The sequence below is a fragment of the Equus quagga genome, chromosome 7, assembly GCF_021613505.1.
Source record: "Equus quagga isolate Etosha38 chromosome 7, UCLA_HA_Equagga_1.0, whole genome shotgun sequence".
Classification (NCBI taxonomy): domain Eukaryota; kingdom Metazoa; phylum Chordata; class Mammalia; order Perissodactyla; family Equidae; genus Equus; species Equus quagga.
The window spans coordinates 13,631,785-13,653,563 of record NC_060273.1 but is presented as its reverse complement, the minus strand read 5'-3'; the positions used below and the strand labels follow the sequence as shown (position 1 = coordinate 13,653,563).

Here is a 21,779-nt window from a genome sequence, read left to right as displayed (position 1 = left end):
AAAGCGATACGGGAATTGACTTTTCCTTTGATACTTTTTGTATTAAATAATTTCATTTCTTTTTTATCATGAGCTTGGACTGCTTTATAAGCTTCCGATCCACAGGAAGTCCAGTCGGCTGACCTCTCAGAACAGCTCCAGAATTAAACCACTTCTCTCGGCCTCCAGCATTGACACCCTGGTCCAGTCACTACCACGGCCCTGGATGTTGCAACATCCTCCTCTCTCGCCCATTGCCCTGTTCCTGCCCTTGACCAGCTGCTGTGAATTTTCAGCAGGGCAGCCACTGATCCCATTTTCGAAAGTCAAGCCGTGTCCTCAAAATCCTCTGATGGCATCCCAGCACAGAGCGAAAGCAAAGTCCTTTCCAGCTTCGACAAGACCCTAATGATCTGGCCCCACCTCTGCTCCTCTCTCCCTTGCTCACTCTTGCTTTGGCCACACTGGCCTCTATTGTGCAATGAACATACCAAGCACATCCTACCTCAGGGCCTTTGCACTGACTGCTCCCCGTTCCTCCAGCTACCTACAGGGCTTGCCCACTCATGCTCTTCAGTTCTCTGCTCAAACTGCCTCATTTCCATGTGGCCCTCCCTGATCCCACCAAAGTCAAAGGGCAACCCCTCCTCAACTGACCAGGCCTGGCCCACCCCTCCCCTGCCTAACTTTTCTCCTTAGCACGTGTCACCATCTGATATGAAATCAACTCACGTCTCTCATTACCATCTATCTAGAATCTGAGTTCACAAGAGTGGGGACTTCTGCCCTGTTCACTGCTGTATCTCCAGCCCCTAAAACAGAATCTGGCACATAGCAGGCACTCCATAAATATCCACTGAATGAACGAATCAATAACATAATAATAACAGGATAAAACAATATACTACGGATAACAGCAACTAGGAAAAACAAATCCAGAAAAAGATCTCATGTCCCAGAAAGAAAATCAAAAAATAAATAAAAATTACGAAAACAAACAGGTTTCCAGCCATTGCCGCCCTCAGAGAACAGGGTGGAGGCACGCCCAAGGAGAAACCGAGACATGTAAACAGCTAACACCCAGCAGAGCACACAGCGGCCGCTTGTTCTGGGCTGATGCTCCGCACACAGGACCCTTTCACAAGCCGCAGGGTGAAGACCAGCCTGTGTGAACGCAGGTCAGGGAGTCCAGGAACCAGGGAATAAATACGAGCCGAGCTGAACACGGTACAGCGTCAGCCCCAAAGCCACAGACTATTTCCGGGTGTCGGGCCAGCCCACACCCTCCTGAGAGAGCCAAACCACAGCCAAACTGCCAGCCCCACGCCGGCGGCTTCTAGAGGACCAGGCTCCGGGCCACGCCTGGGACAGCCCTCTGGCCACCCGGCAAGGAGCCCTCCACCTAAAAGCGACTCAGCCATGGTTCACAGCTGGGCCCCAGGGTCTCCGTCCCCCAGGAGCTCAAGGGGCCCCTCCCCTCCCTGTGCCTCAGGGTTTGCTGTTTTAAAATGGGAAGAGGAACCTCAGAGCTTTCTTTGTATCTGTCTCACCCACACGGCAAGGATCGGCCTGCGCTAATCTGTTCACAACCCCGGCCCACATGGCGTCACTTGAGAGCAAAGACTTAAAACCCAGTGACATTTACAGGGAGGCGTCCAGCCAGCAGACCTCAACGCAGCCTCCCCAGTACGCTTTCATTACACGGTCCTTGCAAGCCACACTTGGTTAGGCCCATGGCTCTCAGCCAGGGGCGGTTTGGCCCCTAGGGCACACTTGGCAATGTCTGGAGACATTTTTGGTTGTCACAACAGGAGGGACGTGGGTGCTCCTGGCATCTAGTCGGTAGAGGCCAGGGGTGCTGCTAAACCTCCTACGGTGCACAGGGCAGCCTCCACAATGAAGAATGACCCAGTCCCAAAAGTCAGGAGGACCGGGCTGAGCAACCGTGGTCAGCGGAGCAGCAGGCCAAACGAGGTTGTCCTGGGGAAGGGAGCCTCCGGTGACATCAGGCTGGAGGCAGAACACGGTTCACGAGAGCTTGTCGCCCCACTGCCTGGGGGCTCCTGAGATGGGTCTTGGCAGCCAGCTGCCTAAGGAAGCTGAAGGACACTCTCGATCAAGGTTCCACTGGCTGGCCATGTCTGAACACACCCCCGGCCAGACACGAGCTTCCAAGGCCTGTGGGAGAGGTGAGGCCCAGAGGCCAGCAGCTGACGTCTTTCTTCTAGAACTGTCCTTGACTCTGCCTTTCTGCTGAGCGCTCGGCTGGGCTTCACCGTGGTAACGAGACAGGCGAACGTCCCAGCCCGCACACAGGACTCAGCGCCTGGCTCAGCCGCCAAAACCATCCTGGTATTTTAACTAACGCTACTCCCCTCTCTGCAAAGAGGGAACCAGCCAACCAAACAGAGGAGGAAGAATGTTCCAGAACAAACTCCTGCAGAGCCAGTACCAATGTCCTCATCCTGGCCAGCGCAAAGGCTGGGGAGACAACGTAGCGAGCCGCAAGAGCTTTGCTCCCCAGGCCTGCTCCCAACACGAGAGAAAGAGGGGGGACTGGTGTTTACAAGTGACAATGGGGTGCCCTCAGTTCTTCCTCGAAAAGGCCCTAAGGAGGTAGGTGTTGCTGTGGGTGCTTTAACTAGTGGGGAAACTGAAGCCCGGGTGGCTGAGAATCTTCTGGAAGGGGATGCATTCAGTGAGTGAAGAGGCCAGGATTCGAACTCAGGGCTCTAAGAGTAACACTAAATGCTTATGACATGCCAGGCACTGTTCTGTTGCTTAGTGCATATTAACACATTTGACAATCCCAAAACCTGGGAGGCAGGTCCTGCGGGTACCCTCACATGTTGTAAAGAAATGGAGGCATGGAGAGATGAACTGGCGTGGGGAAGGTCTCAGGGCAAGGAAGCCAGGTGGTCTGCTGCAAAGGCCACAAGACCTTTCCTGCCTCGCAAGTGGCCGCCCGGGGTGGCAAGGTCCAGGCTGCTTTTGTCCACTCTGCAGCTGAGACCCTAAGGGGACTCAGATGTTTGTCTGTCCAGGGGGTGCCACAAACACTATGCCCCAGGGGCCAGTTGGGGGAGGTGCTTGAATAAAGGAGGCCATGTGGGGACTTTTATGAACAGGGAACCCTGGTGACCTCGGCCAAAGGTGACATCTAGAGGCTCCATGTGGATTTACCCTCCAGTTTTTCAACACTCCTCCAACACTCTTCTTCCCCACAAAGAAAAAAAAAAAAACCTATAAAAACTTCTGGAGGACCAACAGTACCCATGTGCTGTCGGGAGACGGCCACGAGGAGACCCCTGTACCATGAGAAAGCCACCTCCTGCCTCCCATCACCCATGCCCAATTATCATTGGGGCAGCGAGCATCTGGCAAAGATGCCACTCCAGGCCTCTTGGACAGCTGGCGGTCCCTACTGCTAGCCCTGAGCTGGCTGGGTTTTTCCTTCTTGGGACAATAAAATTGTACGCTGTCCTCGGTCCCACCCCTCTGGCACCTGCACCATCGCTAACCTCAGTTTTCCATCCCATCTTCTTCCTTCCAGTGGAAAAATAAGAACTACGGTTCCCAGAAGAAAATTAGAAGGGGGTTATTATTATTAATAAGATGTTCCTTTCCAGAAAGGCAATCAAACTGGGCAAGGAGGGTTGCACTGGGGTTGGAACTGGGGCCGGTCCCACCTCTCCATCCCGCTGGGAGAGGACATCTCAGCCCCCCGGCCAGGACCACTTGAGTTGGAGAAATGGCAACATGCTGGCCCTCCCAGTGGTTCTCCGGGGCACGAGGAGAGGCGGTGGCACTTCTGAGAAATCAGATTCAAATGCTAGGATGGTGATATTTCCTGGAGTTGTGACAGAGAATAAGAAAAGAAGAGTTTGGGAAGGCCTTGTTTGCTGGCAGAAATCATCTCTCCTCTCTGTCTGTCTGTCTGCTCTGGGGCTGCCGGGAGGAGCCGACGGCCTGCCCTGTGCCCCTTCTCATCATAGCCCTCAGTCCGTCCCCAGGTAAAGAGCCCTTCACTGCCTTGAAGCCGTGACAGCCAGAAAGGGTGCGAGTGAGAGAGAAGACTCAGAGCCTCCCGTCCTCTGCCTGGGGCATCTCTTCTCACTTACGTGGGCTCCCTGACGCTTTATTTAGCACAGTGGTATTTAGAATATCTGTGTCTTGGCTTGGTTTTGGGGAGAGGTTGCCACAACAGAATGAGAGCTATGATTCTCTGCCCAGAAAAATGCTTATACACCCACAATTGGGTATTCAGTGTCAGGAGCTTCACCTCGCATCCATTGGGGGACCTCTCCTCAGTTTGAAGACCCCCTACTTTATCAAAACAGGACATGAGATGACAGTGACTCACCCTGGGAAATCCCAGGGGCAGTGCTGTGTTAGCAAGGGGCTGGAGGCAGACCTACTGCCCAGGTCAGGGTCCCCTGAAGGAAACAGATGCCACTCTCCTAAGGGGCTAACCACAGAGACTTTACAGAGGGACGCGTGCAAAGGGAAACCAACAAAGGACGGCTGTGCAGCAGGGCTAGCCAAGGCGGGGAGCTGTCACCACCCCTGGTGTGATGTTATCAGATCCTGGAGAGAGAAGCTGTAGCTATGCGACAGGGTGGCCCAGCAGGAGCTGTGGCCCTGACAGGCAGATACAGCCAACCTACGGAAAATGACCCCCATCATGCTGCCTTCCCACCCGCCCATCTCCTGCCAGTGCCTCCGCTTGGCCGAAGCAATGAGAAGTCCCCGCTGATGAAATCCATCAAGGTGAGCCTCTGGGGGCTCAGAGAACGGTGGACAGTGGATCTGCTGGTGGGCGGGGGTGGATAGAAGACACTCAACATGCTTTATCTCCCCTGAGACCTCTCTAAGACCCAAGATGGAATCGGCAAGAGGATGTGGGAAGAAGACGTGGGGCTGTTGGTCCTCCATGCTGAGCCTGACCCTCCCGTTGCCAGGAACCACGTTTCATATCGGACTAGCCCTGGAGGAGGAGGAGCTGAGGGATCCTGGTCTGCCACGAGGATGCTGAGCAAACGCACAAGTTGTTGAACCACTCTGGGCTTGCTCACGTGCCGAGAACAAAGGCAGACCCCAGTGGGCCCTGAGAGACCCCACGGGGGTGGGAGGCACAGCAAACGCGGCAGGAGATGAAGGCCTGGGCGGGGTTCCTCCCTTGTCACTCAGAAGCGCATGGTGTTGGAGCAAACACTTAACCTCTCAATGCCTGAGTGTCTTCACCTGCAAAGGAGGGGGACCAGCCCCTTCCCCAGGCACTGCTGTCATGATTACACGACATCACGCATCAAGAGTGCTTAGCACGGTCCTAGGCACAGAGAGAACACGTGAAAAACATAACGGGAAGCAGCCCCTGAGGGCCTTTCTGGTTCTTAAATTCTACGAGTCTGGGCCCCGAGTATTGATTTCTACGTCCCTCATACACCTCCGTCACGCTGCTATTTGATGTGAAGGTGATTTTCTTGACTGAATTATCTCGATAACTAGAACCTTCAAACTCAGCCTGAACATTCTAATATCAGAACTCGCTCTTTTTAAGCTCCCCGGTTTGCACAGCCCTGCCCCCGAACCCCGTGGAGAAGACAGACTAAGCCTCCGAGATCTTGGTACGTCTGATATTTATGCCAAACGTCAGCAGTGCCTCCTCACTGAGCCTCCAGCTTGTAATTCAATGTAAATCCTGCGACACTGCCTTGTTGCTCAGCTGGCAGCAGCGCGCGCTTCTGCCTCAACACTTGACATGGGGGGTGGGGCTCTGCGAGAAGATGCTGGAAGGGAAATGTGAGCGTCTCCTCCCCAACGTGCCATTGCTGTGCTCGCGCTCTGCAGGGCAGACCCTCCCACAGCCTGGAGCCTCGGTTCCTCACCCTGGAATTCACTCCAGATGGACAGGTGTTTCCAAACCCACCTGCTTTGGGTGGCCGAGCGAGTGATCTCTGTCTGGCTCCATATTCACCTATAACCATAGCTATAACTATGCCTATATCTCATCTAATCCATATCCATCTGCATTTACACCCACACCTGCATCATCTCTCGATCGCTATCTAATCTATATTTATACCATATCTAATCTCTGTCTAATCTATATCTATATTTAGCATATGTACACATTGTGTTGTATACATCATCATGTACATCTATATACAATACAATGTATATGGACATTAGATATAGATTAACATATAGTTACAGGTTACATATAGATTAGATATAGAATTATATTTTTCTAACATATAATGTATAATATACACATTACATCTAATGTATAATATATACACTATAATTACATCTAATATATAGTATATACATTATAATGTATATAATGTGTATATGTAATGTATAGTGTATATATAATGTAATACATAAATTCTACATAAGTTATAGGTCTATAACTATATATATCTAATCTCTATCATATCTAATATAGCTATAATTTCTATATATCTTTGTCTATATCTATATCGTAGCAACAAATCAGTGAAGGAGACATGTTTCTAATCCAGCCTCTACCACTCACTGACCGTGCAACTTTTAAAAGGAAACGTGTTCTCGCCGGGCCTCCATCGGCTCATCTGTAAAATGGGGCTAAGATTCGTACCTGCCTCGTGGGGTTATGTTTCCTGATAAGTGAAAGCTAGACTGCCAGGTTCAATCCTGGCTGCTCCACTTGCTGGCTGCGACAAGTAGCTCAACCTCTTGGTGCCTCAGTTTCTCCTCTGTAAAATGGGGATGACGCTAATACCTCCCAAAGGGGACAGTAGTGAAATGTGAATGAGTGAATCCACGTGAAGAGTGCCCAGCGCATACTATATGTCCTTCATGAACGTGAGCTAAAAACACTCAATTTACTAATCCCCGTACAATGTACGGTTCCCGGCTCAGAGGAAACACGTGCTCAATGCATGTTAGTTATTACTGACAGAGCAATAATTTGAAGTGTTCTCACTCAAGGGCTCAACTCAAACCTTCAATGTCTCGGGCGAAGCCGGCTCCCACCAAGAAGAGAGGAATGGTGATCGCGACACGGTCTATTTTTCGAAATGGTGCATGTGGTTCCACTTTGAGGAACTTGCTGGCTATTTGTGGAATGTTGCATCACATCACTCTTCCTGAGTCACACGGACTAGAAAAGACACCCGTGGCCAAAGGACCACAAATCCTCCCTGAGAACGTTTCCACTGCCCGGGTCCAGCCTCCCTGCCCGGTGAGCCAAGTCTTTGCCAGGCAGTGCTCCAGCCGGTCACCTGCCTGCCCCACCCACCACCAGGGCTAATTAAAGACCCAGCAAATCAGAGCCAGGGGAAAAGATCATGGCAGAGGGATCTGGCCTGTCCCAAAACCAGCCTTGTCTGCTCCAGAGAGGTTCTGCTCCCCCAAGGAGGCCCGCGGGAGGGAAGCAGATGGGCTGAGAAGCAATTTGGTCTCCCCATCCTCTCAACAGATGCTGGGCACCATAAGAATTAATGGACTGGAGACTCAGGTAAGAGCCATTCAGAAGCTCCCTGATTACTCCCCAAACCGCTGTCTACGGAGCAAAAGGTTAATTGAAGCCCAGAGCTGGAAGAAAGGCGAGGAGACAGCAATTGCTTTAATCCTGAGAGTGAGGGAAGAGCTTCAGGAGAAAGAAGTGTGCATGGAGGAGGCTGTGGTCTGCCTGTGAAAGAGGAACAAGGCCTGCAAATCGAGTTATTCACAAGGCCTGCTCCACTGGTCCAGAAGCCTTTGGCCGGCCCCTCTCTGAACCCCAGCCAAGTAGCTGGGCTTTTCATTTTTTTTTTTAACGCTGCACATTCTCTGCACTGTTGAGCCACAAATCTCTCAGGAAACCATCTCTGTGAGGTGTTTTCCCTTTGACATACACCGTGTGCATGCTCACACGCGTCATGAGTCATCCCTGGGTGCAGAGTCAGCGAGTGTCAGCACAGACCTACAGACTGTGGGGGATGGACGTCCCATGGCCAGAGCCTGGGGGCAGGGTAAGATTAACCAGAGAGGGTGATGTTTGAACATAAACAAGAGAACACTAAGGAAGGAACAAATTACACGTTTCTACATGGTCACAACTATGTGGCTGAGACTGTCTTGGTAGAATAAGTTGTCCACAGGGCCAGTGGGCTTACGCAGGGTTTCTCACCCTAGGCTCTACTGACGTTTGGGGCTGGATAATTCTTTCTTGGAGGGAAACGGACCTTAGTTTGACTGGATGGTCCCAAATTTAAGCCCCTTTTCTTCTCTTCCTTTACACCTGCATGATAAGGTAATTCCTGATTCATCTTGACTTTCTAATGACACAAAGGCACTGAAGAAGCGTGAAGGAGCCAACACTTTAACTGATTCTAAGGAAAACTGGCATGATTTTTATAGGAACCCAGATATAATATGCAAAAAAGGCAGAACACTATTACCGCGGTCTCCTTGCCTAATTAACTCTTTCTCAATCATAAGCTCTCAGCTCAAATCTCACCTTCTGAGCTTGAAACACCTCGAGAGACAGCCTGCCCACCGTACTCAGGCACTCTCGCTTGCAAACGTGCCTGCCTTATGTCTGTTCACTTATTACCACCTGAAGTTATGGGCGTATTTAATGGCGCGCAAAGTCACTGTCTGACGCCCCCAACCAGAATGTTGGCTCCATGGGCAAGGAACATCCAGACTGTCTGGGTCACTGCTGTATCTTTAGCATCTAGAACAAGGCCTGGCCTCCTCTTGGCCCCAAAACTATTTATGGAGTAAGCAAACAGATGAGTGGATTTGCATAGGTATAATTTCTAAAGCATCCACTTCCTTCCACTGGCTACTCATCTTCTTTATGAGCTTTGTCCACAATCCTCACGGTCCCAGCTTCACCGTCAAATAATGTGAATGTAACTCCCCCCGTTATACCCCTAGTTAGTGGATCAAAGGAATTCAAGTTGTTGGCTGGTTGTTGAAAGCTGAGCAGTCAGTTTTCCTCCTGATGACTCTGGTCCTGAGAGGCATCACCGTGTAAACGAAGGCTTGCTACCCTCTTCACAAATACCCAGACTGGCAAATCTTGACTCCAGTGACGAGTTCCTTTATTACAACTCCCAGGGTATCGCTGTGTTTTGATGTTTTGAGTAGAGGCCATTAACTCATTGACAGTGAAGCTGTTGGTCGGGGGAGGGAGAAGGGAGGCAGAGAAGCTAAAATTAAACGACAAGAGGCCTTGCCAATTGGAGCAGGTTCAGAAATGATAAACCATCTTGGGGATCAATGAGAAAGAGAGAATCGAATAATGAGTCCTCAAATTTATCAAAACACTATTGATGCGCGAGGAAATGTTTCACTTTTATTGTTTAAAAATAAATTTTCTATTGGATCCATTGCTTACACTATTTTACCCACACGTGTCGTAGCAACGCATCTGTCAAAGCATTACTCACTGTGCCAAGCATTGCATCTATTCATCTATATATTCACCCACCCATCATCTCTCTCTCTCTCCACCTATTTATCTAAGTACATCTGTGGATGCCTGTTCAAAGCATTATCTATCTGTCTATCTGTCTGTCTATCTATCTACATCATATTGACCTTGGGTTGCATACTTCCAGCCCTTGGCTCCAGCTTTGCCTGAGCACTAGCAAACCTTTCCACTGGTCAAGGCAACATTTAGTTCGGAAAAAAACAGAATAGAGGTTGAGAAGATAGATGCTGATGTCATAGGGCCCTGAGTCTGACGCTCACGGATGCTATGTGCTTCCTGTGTAACCCTGGACAAGTTACTTGATCTCTCTGACCCTTAGATTCCTCATCTGGAAATTGGGTATCATAAGAACACCCATGTAATGACGGCATTTGAGGATTCAATAGGAGAAGCCACTTCTTGGCAAATGGTAAATGAGAATGGTGATCACGCTAATGCAGCCAACCAAATTCAAACTTCTTTCAGAATTTTTTTTTTCATTTCTAGGTCACTTTTTTCCCGGGTAACCACCATGTGGAGACTAGGGAAGCATTTCCCACTGCAAGTTAGGGCTTCCTCGGTGCCCCCCAGGGACAGCCTGCTGAGGGGAAAGCTGACACCAGGGACTGAAACCTCACTTGGCTTCCTCATTCTATTAATCTGGCCGTTAAGCAGAGAGAGTCCCGCTGATGCCAACAGATGCACAGCTCTGCCGTGCTAATGGCGAGGCACGTCAGAGGAGGCCTCAGCAGCCAATCGATCCGTCTCCCCCAACTCAGAACAGCTGCACACGAGCACTGGGTGAGGACGGATGCAACAAATACCAGGGAGGGAGGGGCTGCACGGAGTGAAGGGGCCCTGGGTGGCCCAGTGCTCCTGTGCAGGCTGGGCCCTGGGCAAGCCAATCCACGAATGTGTGATGTAGGGACAAGGCTCACCGTGGAATCCAAAAGGCAGGCCCACCTGTGGCACCTGCACTCCAGGAGGGGGCAGACAATGCCTTTCTTAGCAGCAAAGCGCACCAGGGGGGAGGAAGTGGGACCTGACTGAGGGCTCAGAGCACAGCTGCCACTTACCTCTGCATGGTTAGCTCTCCCAAGCTCAGCCACATCTGCCGTCTCATTTGTGCCATATGGGTAATATTTGGGGTACCACTTTCTGCCAGAAAACCCTTCCGTGGCCCTCTGGTCTGACCTGCCTGTAGGCAGCTGAATCAGATCCCGCGATGAGTCGCATGATGGGCTGAGGCCCAGCACAAAGCAGAATCTGGCCACGGGCTTGTGCCAACAGTTACAAAAAAAAAAAAAAACCAAAACATTTGCGCTTTGGTTGGGTTCTAATGTCTTCTTAACACAGGAAATCAGAACTCAGGGAAAGGCAACAACATCCTATGGCTCCCCAAAGACCGAGAACCAGATGAGACAGAGAGAGGGCTGTCTGAAGACAAACTGAGTCATCTCCCCAGTGGCACGGCACAAATGCAGAAAGTCTGCCTTGTGCCACGGGCTGGCTGCGGATGGAAGCCCACGTCCCTCGGGCTAATAGATGTGACTCTAAGAGAGGTCACTGTACAGGGGTGAGCTGTGACACTCACAACGTGCTGGCTAACCCATCAGCATGTGACAGGTCTTTCTCATGGAGGTTATGACGGGCTGACTGGGTGGTGTCCACAGGAGCATCAATGACAGAAGCATCCAGGGTGCAGCCACTACACCCCGCCAGGAGATAAGAGCTGGCTTCCAGAATTCTGCACACAGCCTATTTGCCCAGGGGTTTTCCTAAGTCTAATAAGTTTTCCTTCTGGGGACAGATGGATAAAGAGAAGGGCCATCATCTATCTACAAACACACCCTGGAAATTTTCATAATCCATTGGGCATCCTGGGGAGGGACACGCTTCTCAAAGTGTGGCACACATTCCTCCAAGAGTACGTTTAGATGATTTTCAAGGGCACCCAAAGGAGTCTTTTCACTTAATTTTATTAGTTTAATATTTACTTTAATGTTTTGCAAAAAAATATAACTAGTCTGTCCAACTTGAGATTTTACCAGTATTATTGCTTGCCACAGCATCTCTCGACCTCAATACTATTGACATTGGAGGCTGGATAATTCTCTCCTGGGGGGAGCTGACCTGTGCATTGGAGGATGTTTAGCAGCATCCCTGGTCTCCAGCCACTGGATGTCAGTAGTAACCCACCCCCCAAGGTAAAATAACCAAAAATCTCTTCTGACACTGCCAAACGTCCTCCGGGCACGGGAGGTCAAAGATGCCCCTGACTGGGAACCATTAGCTTAGGATAAGTCTGCTTTTGAAGGTAAAGTTAGTTAACTTAAGGAGAAATGTATTTTTAGGTGACTTAGAACGGGCGCAATTCACATATGCCAAGCGTGGCTAAGGTGCTATGTCAATGGCGGACGTGTGGGAAAAACCAGACCAGAGGATGGCCAAAAAGGCAGAGGAAACCGGGTCCTCATCCTCCTCAAAGTCACACCCACTGCTCTTTCCTGCCAGCTCTGCTGTCTCGTCATCCCTGAAGCCAATGTAACGAAATGTGTGTGCGGGAGAAATGAGAGGACAGAAGGGCACAAAGAAAACCTGAGAACCCACTTTCCCCACAAGGTCCGGCCTTCCCGATCAAGAGGAGTAGGGTGGGTTTGTTCCTCATTCCCCTTGGGAAGTCCGAGGCTGAGGAGCCAGTGAGAGAGCAAGGAGCCACGGAAGAGGGTGAAGAGTGAGAGAGGCGGGTGGTCCCGGGCAGCGAGCTCCAGAAACCACTGGGGAGCTGCTGATGAGCCTCGAAACGTTCAGATCGGTTTGTCTGTCTCTGACACTCGAAAACTATTAGCTGTGGAGCTCTGGATGGGATCCATCCAGGCTGTCTTCTCTCTTTACTGGGGCAGGAGGACGGCTATGTGCCTGTCCAGACTGTCTGAGCCACGGAGCCAAGAGGATACACAGACGCCTCCCGGAGAGCTGGTGCGGCAACATCAGTGCAGAAATAAGTGACAAAGAGCAGGCAAGGTACTCACCTGCGTCTGCAGGGTGATCAGCGGACTTGGGTGTGGGTCCTGGGGGAAGAAAGGAGAAAACACACATGAGCCGTAGGCAAAGTTCAACCTACTCCCCCTACTGCTACTTATTTTAAAACAAAGCTACATCTCTTCCGGGTTCAAGCAACCCCATGGGAGGGCCACCCCAACTCTGTCTCCCCGACTCCACGAAATATTCAAACAGCCTGGTGCAGTCTCCAATCTCTGCCAACACTTCCTCCCACACCCAGATGATCAAGGAGGCTCAGGTTTCTCATTAAGAGGTTAACGGGGCATGCCTACATGGAGATCATGCAAAAACGATGAAGTGGAAAGAAATAAAAAACAAAGCAGCTTTGCCGAATATCTCCAAGTGTATTCAAATCCTCTAAACGAAGGAGAAGATGGGTCCGTAAGAGGATCAGAAATAAACCAGAAAGAACATAAAGTCCCCATTGAGGCAAGGCCACCATGTTGTGTCTGATCTTGGAAAGAATGAGGGAAGGAATGAGACGGAGAGAAAAAGAAGAACTTAATTCCTGGTGCACGCAGCACATTCCAATGGGCTGGGGCAGACCCTTTTCAGGATGGAGAAGGCCAGAGAGAAGTCCTATTCATTCACTCTCTACAAAAGCCAATTGACTGGAAACGCTTGGGGGTAATGTCTCGGGTCATTACACATGAACTGTTGGGGTGGGGGGCAGGGTGGGGACGCAGGAGGAAGGGATGGATGGGGAGGGGGTAGCCGTTTTCAGCAAGTGGTTTCCAAGGAAAACAGGAAACCCAGCACATAAAGGCTATTTTTGTCTGCATTACGTTGGCTCTGAATTAACCATCTTGGATTCACGAATCCAGGGGAGCAACCTCAAGCCCCCTCTTACAGAGAATGGGCCTGATTTTAAAGCTTTGCTTCATCCAAGTAGATTTTTCAACACAGGCTTCTAAGAAGCCATGCAAATTAGCACCAGTCCACTGGCCTATCCAGTGAAGAAGAACAAAGTGGATGAATCGTGCTGTATTTGTCCTTCTGTGTCTGACTTATTTCACTTGTCATAATGTCCTCAAGGTTCCTCCATGTGTCGCATGTGGCAGGATTTCCTTCTCTTTTAGGCTGAATAATAACCCATGGTATGCATATACCATATGTCCTTGATCCATTCATCCATCAGTGATCGGTAGGGTGTTTCCATAACTTGGCTATTGTAAACATGGCTGTAATGAACATGGGAGAGCAGGCTGCATGATTCCACTTATGTGAGCAATCTAAAATAGTCTAATTCTTTTTTTTTTTTTTTGAGGAAGATTAGCCCTGAGCTAACTACTGCCAGTCCTCCTCTTTTTTGCTGAGGAAGACTGGCCCTGAGCTAACATCCGTGCCCGTCTTCCTCTACTTTTTACACGTGGGACGCCTACCACAACATGGCGTGCCAAGCAGTGCTATGTCCGCACCCGGGATCTGAACCGTCAAACACTGGGCCACCGAGAAGCAGAACGTGCGAACTTAACTGCTGTGCCACCGGGATGGCCCCTAAAATAGTCAAATTCTTAAGAGCAGAGAGTAGAATGGTGGTGGCCAGGAGCTGAGGGGAGAAGGAACTGGGGAGTTGCTATCCAATAGGTATAAAGTTTCGGTTGTGCCAGATGAGTAAGTTCTAGAGATCTTCTGGACAACACGGTGCCCAGATAACGATACTGTATCGTACACTCAACATTTTGTTAAGAGGGGAGCTCTCATATTAAGTGTTCTTGCCACAATAAAAAAAAAGTAAGAGAAATTGGAACAATTTAAAGCCCTAGCCTAGGTGAACGGTCGCTCGCTTTCTCGATCACTCTGCTGCGGTATCTTTATAATGATGCCTAATTCTGATGCGCCAAAGAGGCAGGAACCAAGGACCATGCTGACCTCTGGTCGGTTCTGACTTCTCTTTCAGAATGAAGGATTCCTCTCGCCCTCATTCCAGCTCTGAGTCCAATTCTCAGTAACGGTGCGGCTCAAAGGGAACTGCCAGGAGCACAGTGCGCTCTAATTTTCACATTCTGCCCAGGCACGGAACAGTCCTCGCACCCAGGAAAACACGGAGGGGAACATTTCTCCCCTCTCCCCAGTCTTGGCCCATAAAGGAACCTGGAGAAGTCTTGAAGGAAAGATTTCAGACATCTCTCTTCAAACCCTTACCAGCTCCTTCCCAACGGTGAAGACTTGGCGGCTGTGACGGCGGAGAACCTTCACTGAGCCACTTTGGTTGAGTGAGCTGGCTCGCTGCCTCAGCCACCCTTCCTGGAACCCCCTCTAGCCAGCTCCTTTATCACTTGTATGCACGCAGGGAGAGCTGACCCTGTACTTCCGGTTTCCCCGTGTTAAGCAGGCACACTGTACAGGGCTCATCTTTGTCTTCATGAGGCAAGCCATCCCCTGGGTCTGTGGCGGGCAGCCTGAGTCACGCTTAGCGAATGACAGCATGTGACATCTGCTCCCCAGCTCAGAGTCAGTCTGTGTGTGTCTGTCTCCCTCTCCATTCAGATCCCACCATCTAGATTTTGACGAGAGGATGAGAAGCGGCATTGCAGACTCAAACATTAGCCCCATTCTTAAAGCCAGGTCCTCACAGAGCATCGTGCTGGGGTGTTGGGTGTGTGCCCAGATTAATTAAGCTGTATTTCACAGCACATTTGGCTATTGTTTGGGGCTTACGCTTCATTGCTCAAAATCCCGAGGGAGCGGAGAGGGGAGAATGCCACCCTGAACCCCTAAGAAGAGGTTCACTGGAAACGACCTTCCTCGAGAAACTGCAGGAGACCTCTGTCAACTATGTTGACAAAACCAAGAGTCTGACTCCTGGATGCAGTGATGCACCAACTCTATTTGGTGTTCCAAGATCAGAGGCCCCATGCGCGCTCCATGGTCAGGGATCCAATATTCATTAAAAAGCTTTTGGAAGACAAAAGCACAAATGTTATCTATTTAGCATGTTAATTACCTAGCCTGGAAGAAGATAAAGTGCTCACAGTCGCCATGTCCTTAATACTTAGGAGTCACTTGCCAACAAGATTTTGCTCCCCTCCCTCTGCGCAACATTTGAAATAGAAATGCACCCCACAGAGGCTCAGTCCAGAGGATCCGAGGTATGACAATATATCTGCGAGGTCTCACTTTCAGCAACATCCTCCTTAATTGGAAAGGCTAACGAACTGGAACCAGGTCAATGATGCTGTCTGCCTAATCCATCGTCTCTGTCTAAATTGGGGCTCTTTGGTTTACAGTAGAGTAAATTCCTGTCTGTGAGAGGAAAGGTTCCTGGAGACCAAAGGGGAATTTGTGACGTGCTCAGATGCTATAGTGGAGAGCTTTTAGCATCTCAGTGTGGGTACCAGGAACCGCGGGATCACCTAAAGCAAGGAAAGCCCTTTCATATCATCTCTCGCAATGACTAAATTGGGGAAGTCAAATGGAGAACTAGGTAGACTGAATTAGTGGCCTTCATTCTTCACCACTCCCCGTAGCCACCCGCTCTGGTCATGGGACTTCGCATTTCTTTGCAGAGAGTGCTTCCCCATCCCTCGACCTTGGGCTTTGCCCATTTGACTTGCTTTGTCCAACGGGAGGTTTGCAGATAGGACATAAGCAGAACCTTGAAATGTGCTTGTGAGATTAGGCATAACCTCTTGAGCTTTCGCCAGCAGTATAAGAAGAACCCGCCCCAGGTACCCTGCTGGTCCAAGGAGCATGAGAGACACGTGGAGCAGACCTGGGCCCAACCTGCAGCCTGAATCCAGGCCCAGCCTGGATCCGCCAACCCCAGCCAACCCCCAGGCACAGAGAGAACAGATGCTTGTTGTTTTAAGCCATTGACTTTCAGGGTGATTCATCATAAAGCATCACTGTGGTGATGACTAACTGATACGACTTCCCAAAGACTGACCTTGACAGAACCAAAACGTATTGTACAAACACTCCAGCCTTGGAATCAAAATGATACACACTCTCCCTAAGTCGGCAAACACATCCTGGGAACCTGAAATAACTACAACTAACAGCTATCATTTATTGAGGACCTACTATGTGCCAGGTTCCATGTGAGCCATACATTACACCAAGCAAAGAAATACTAAACTATTGGGATCTTGTCCTACCCATGAGTCTGCCTCCAGCCCTCTTTGCTAAATATACCAGTCCTTCTGAATTTATTTAGATGCCATTACAACAACATTTATAGAAACGATCACACAGAACTCTCTCACCCTGAGACAAAGACAGTTTTCATTCCTCTGGTTTATCCTAAACTTTATCCCATGGGCATATTACTTTACCAAGGTTTAAAATAGTCACGAACACCAGTAATAAGTAGTAACTTACTAAGTTACTAGTTAAGTAATGGCTGATAACTTGTTAAGTTCTTACCATGTTCTGGGCACTGGCTTAACCTCTATATACATATCATTCCATTTTCCCCTTGTAACAACCCTATGAGGTACATACTACCATTATTCCCATTAGAGAGATGGGGAGATTGAGGACCAGAGAGACTGAATAACGTATCCAAGGTGACACAGATGGTGCTGAAGTCTGGATTCTATCCCAGTGCCCTGAACTTGAGAAACCCGCGCTCCACTATTTGACAGGAGCTCTAGTGGAGAATACAATCCCACCTCAGACCCCAAAGTCATCTTGCAACCTGAACACCATCTATCAAAAGAAAGAATTCTCGGGGCCCGCCCTGCGGCCAAGTGGTTAGGTTCACGCACTCTGCTGCGGCAGCCCAGGGTTTTGCTGGGTGGAGTCCCGGGCGCGGACATGGCGCCGCTCATCAGGCTGTGCTGGGGCGGCGTCCCACATGCCACAGCTGGAAGGACCCACAACTAGAAATACACAACTATGTACCAGGGGGTTTTGGGAGAAAAAGGAAAAAGAAAGTCTTTAAAAAAAAAAGAAAGAAAAAGAAAGAATGTTCACAGCAAAAAGAAAAAAAAAGGCACCACCTTAACAGCCACTGGAATCCTTTTTTAGCATCTTTTTAAAAGGTAGTGGACGTGGTTGATCGAAATTAGCACACGTGTCATGACTAAAAATAAAACACAGTCACTTTCCCAGAGCAGGAAACTGTGTCGAGTTAGCCAGATCCATCCTCACGTGTTTACAGAGCTCTGACTCAGTAGCCAGCACTGTGCCTGGCGGGCACCAAGAGGGAGACAGAAATGACTCTCAAGTGACACTTCTGTTCCCAAAGCGAACTGCTCAAGCAAGAGGCAGGGTCTGATTACAGGTCCTGGAGAAACGAAACTTGGTTGCAACTCACGAGTTTGGCTCCTAAGACCAGGAAGCCAGGCTTGAATGTGTTGGGTTTTTTTTTTTTTTTTCTTTTTATTGAGGCTATGATAGTTTCCAACATTGTGAAATTTCAGTTGCATGTTGTTATCTGTCAGTCACCACATAGGTGCGCCCCTGCACCCTCTGTGCCCCCTCCCTACCTCCCTTCCCCTGGGAACCACTGATCTGTTCTCTTTGTCCATGTGTTTGTTTATCTTCCACATATGAGTGGAGTCATACAGAGTTTGTCTTGCTCTGTCTGGCTTATTGCACTTAACGCAATACCCTCAAGGTCCATCCATGTGGCTGCAAATTGGATGATTTTGTCATTTTTTATGGCCAAGTAGTATTCCATTGTATATAAATATATATACATCACATCTTCTTTACCCAATTATCAGTCGATGGGCACTTAGGTTGCTTCCATATCTTGGCTATTGTGAATAGTGCTGCAATGAACATAGCAGTGCATAAGTCTCTTCGAGTTGCTGATTTCAAGTTCTTTGGATAGACACCCAGGCTCAAATGTTTCAGAGGTCAAAGGCCTAATTTAACGAGGAATTACGCTTTCATAAAGAAAGGACAGCGAGGAGGAGGAATTTGTCCATGATCATTCCACGCATGCATCAAACATTTCTGTCTCTCCTGGTCAGTGCTGAGACCGAGCAAAGCCTCAGCTTTTGGAAGGGCATTCTCCTCCTTCACCTTGAAGACATCATCAGACAGGGCTTGCTCTGGGCTGTTAAGCAATGGCTTTGGTGTGGAGGTGACAACCCTGGGACCCAAGCCTTCAGAGCCAGATGCCCCCAGAGGGCCCATCAAGTCAGCAGGTAGACAAGGGGCCCCTGCAGTCCGACCTCACACAGACACACCCAGGAGGACATGCCCTCTGACTGGCAACAGAGGAGGAAGCTGCCACCACCAGAAGATGGCGTCTGACTCTTCATCACTATCGAACACAAAGAACCCCAGGAAATGCAACGAGCTCTTCCTGGGACCAGAGAGGGCAAGGAACAAAAGCCCACCAACAGCATTCCCACCCGCTGGAGAACCAGGCTCACCGGAGACCACCAAGTGCAAGCTGAGCTGGGATGCTAAGCCAGAGACCTAAATGGACACTGTCACTTGTCCTATGGGCCTGGCACGGGGCAAAGACGGATTGTTCAGCGGAAAAGAGTGCAGGTTTGGGGGTCCGCTCTGGGTTCCAATCACCCATGATCACTGTATTCGTGAGCTCGGGCTGCCAAAAGAAAATAGTGCAGACTGGGGGGCTTACACAACAGAAACTGATTTTCTCACAGTTCTGGAGGCTGGAAGTCCAAGCTGAAGGTGCCATCAGAGTTGGTTTCTCCTGTGGCCTCTCCCCTTGGCTTGGAGACAGCCACCCCTCTCCCTGTGTCCTCACACGCTCTTTCCTCTGTGCCTGAGCTTCCCTGGTGTCACTTTGTGTACAGATTTCCTCTTCTTATAAGGATACCATCAGATTGGATTAGGGCCACCCTAAAGGCCTCATTTTAACTTAATCACCTCTTTAAAGGCCCTGTCTCCAAATACTACAGTCAGGTTCTGAGATACTGGGGTTGGCAACTCAGTGGACAATAACCACGCAGTAGACTGGAGACCTTGGGCAAACTTCTTAGCTCCAAGAGCTTTCCTTTAATCATTTACTCAGGGTAAACAGGCGGGACTGTATTCTCCAACAGAGCTATTGTAAGATAGGAGAGCACAGAAGTTATTGTCCCGGACCTTTCTGTAAGTGAAAAAGGGCACTAGTCATAACTACACCAGCTTAACAGGGTAAACCCAGACTGTCTCACGCAAACCCAGATATGCGGTCACCTCCTCGTCTCGAAAATGGGATGCCACTGACATCACAGGTGGTCGTAAACATTAAATAAAACCAGGTATTTAAAATATCTGGTACATGGTTAAAGCTTAAAAATAATCTTCCCTTGGTTTTCTTCTTCCAGACTTATGAAGGCTAAGACATCTCCCTCCACACCCAACCTTACTCAACCCCAATTCTTTCCACCTACAAGTTACCGCAGACACCAGCTGAAGCAATCCCACTGGGCAGCAGTGAAATGGGCCCATTTAGATACTTCGTTTCAAATGCTCACTGTATGCCAAGCACAGGAAACACCTGCAATCCTGCCAAGGGAGGTACCATGCTGCCCATTTTACAGATCAGATAACTGATGCTCAGTGAGGATAATTTGCTCAAAATCACAGGGCTGATAAGGGATGGAGCCAGGACGGGTGCTCAACTTTGTAAGCTGCCAGAAACTGGTCCCTTCACCAATAATATCCTGGCGTTTTGAAAAGTACCAACTTACTGAATCAGGATCCCTGGGCAAGGATCCAAAGAATCTGCATTTTTATTAAACACCCCTGGGGGAGTCTCACATATACTTCAGCGTGAGAACCCCTGCACTGTATCACGGGTAATTTAAACAAAACAAAGCATGCAAAGTGACAAAGACAGGCAGTGAGAAACCAAGGACAGGACCCCGACCAGCCGCCAAGTGTCGGATGCATGCGTGGGCTCCGGGGCTCACGCTCTGTGCCCCTAAGACACCTCCATGACGGGTGTGTCTTAGGCTGTTCAGGCTGCTATATAACAGAATACCATAAACTGGATGGCTTATCAACAACAGAAATGTATTTCTCGCAGTTCTGGAGGCTGTGAAATTCAAGGGCAAAGCACCAGCAGATTCAGTGTCTGCTTAGAGCTTCCTGGTTCACAGACAGCTGTCTTCTTGCTGTGTCCTTGCCTAGAGGAAGGGTGCAGTAGTTCTCTAGAGTCTCTTTTATGAGGGCACTAATCCCATTCTTGAGAACTCTGCCCTCGTGACCTCATGACCTCCCAAAGGCCCCGCCTCCTTAAAGCCGTCATGCTGGGAGTCAGAATTTCAGCATATGAATTTTGAGGGGACACAAACATCCAGTCTCTAGCAGGGTTCCCTTCCTTTCTCCCCACTTACATGCTGAAGGTACCCTCTTGCCCCAGGAACCCAGTCACCACCCTCCTCTTTCCAGCATTCTGTCCCCAGGAATGTCTGACCCCTTCTCAAGATCTAGTGCAGCAATTGAGGTGCTCACACAATGGGGCCGTCTGTCCAGACATCCACGTGGGATTTCTCAGCGAGCTTATCTCGTACATCGGCGGCTCCTGCGACGAAGGCAGGGCACGTGCAGAGCAGGTGGCATGGGGGGGAGGAGGGAGGGGTGCCAGCAACACAGAGCTCCCCTTGTTCTGGAAGAAAGGCTGCATTTGGAATGCGGAGACAGGCCAGAATCACACAGCACTCACCTTGTTGGAAAATGCAAACTCGCCTTTCAAACAGGACTCAGGAGAGAGAAGAGAAACCCCACTGAGAGGGCAGAAGAACTGACTGCTTTAGAGAGATGGCAGCAGATATGCTTGGGCCCTTCAAACCGGCTGGATTTTCCTTGCTCTGTCTGTCTCTCTTCTACGAAAAGTTGTAAAAGTTTAGAGGAATCTTTACTATTCTGCATTTCCTCCACATGTCCTAGTCCAGACCCCCAAACTGAGCAACAAAACCTCAAAATAAAGCTTTCGTTCTGGGAGTTGGTTAATCATCCACAGCCTTAGAAGATACGAGAAACCAGATGCATGGAAACTTGGGAATTATTTTAACCCTTCTCCAGCCTAGGGTGTGCACCTTTGAGCAGAAACGGTTGCCAACTGTTGTATGTAACACTTTGTTCTGTGTGTGCCTCGGGAGGTATTGTAATTCCTTACCAAGTACACAGAATTACAATTCTTGCAACTATGAGGTGTTGAATGCACCTACCTGAAAGATTAGAGGCTCGAGGTATGAAGTGTTAAGATGGGGTGGCCAACGGGTGGCCCATGGATGATTCACACTGGGGTTTTTTTTTTAGCCTGTGACAATGATGAACTATTTACGATCGTTGGCAATGTTTTAAAGCCAGGATACTTCACATGCAAATTCAGATTTTTCACTTCTCTTTTAAAAAAAAACAG

At 49.4% G+C, this 21,779-nt stretch overlaps 1 protein-coding gene across 1 annotated transcript in view; it reads right to left on the bottom strand.

The window, feature by feature from the left end:
• The window catches only part of XYLT1 (xylosyltransferase 1), a 207,643-nt gene extending 192,166 nt beyond the window's left edge, over nucleotides 1-15,477 (bottom strand). Inside the window, exons 1-2 of the mRNA XM_046666397.1 lie at nucleotides 15,469-15,477; nucleotides 12,463-12,501 (exon numbers count right to left, since the gene is read on the bottom strand). Of these exons, the coding sequence (XP_046522353.1) occupies nucleotides 12,463-12,501; nucleotides 15,469-15,477 (48 nt within the window). The remainder of the gene's footprint in view (nucleotides 1-12,462; nucleotides 12,502-15,468) is intronic.
• Between the last annotated feature and the right edge of the window lie 6,302 nt (nucleotides 15,478-21,779).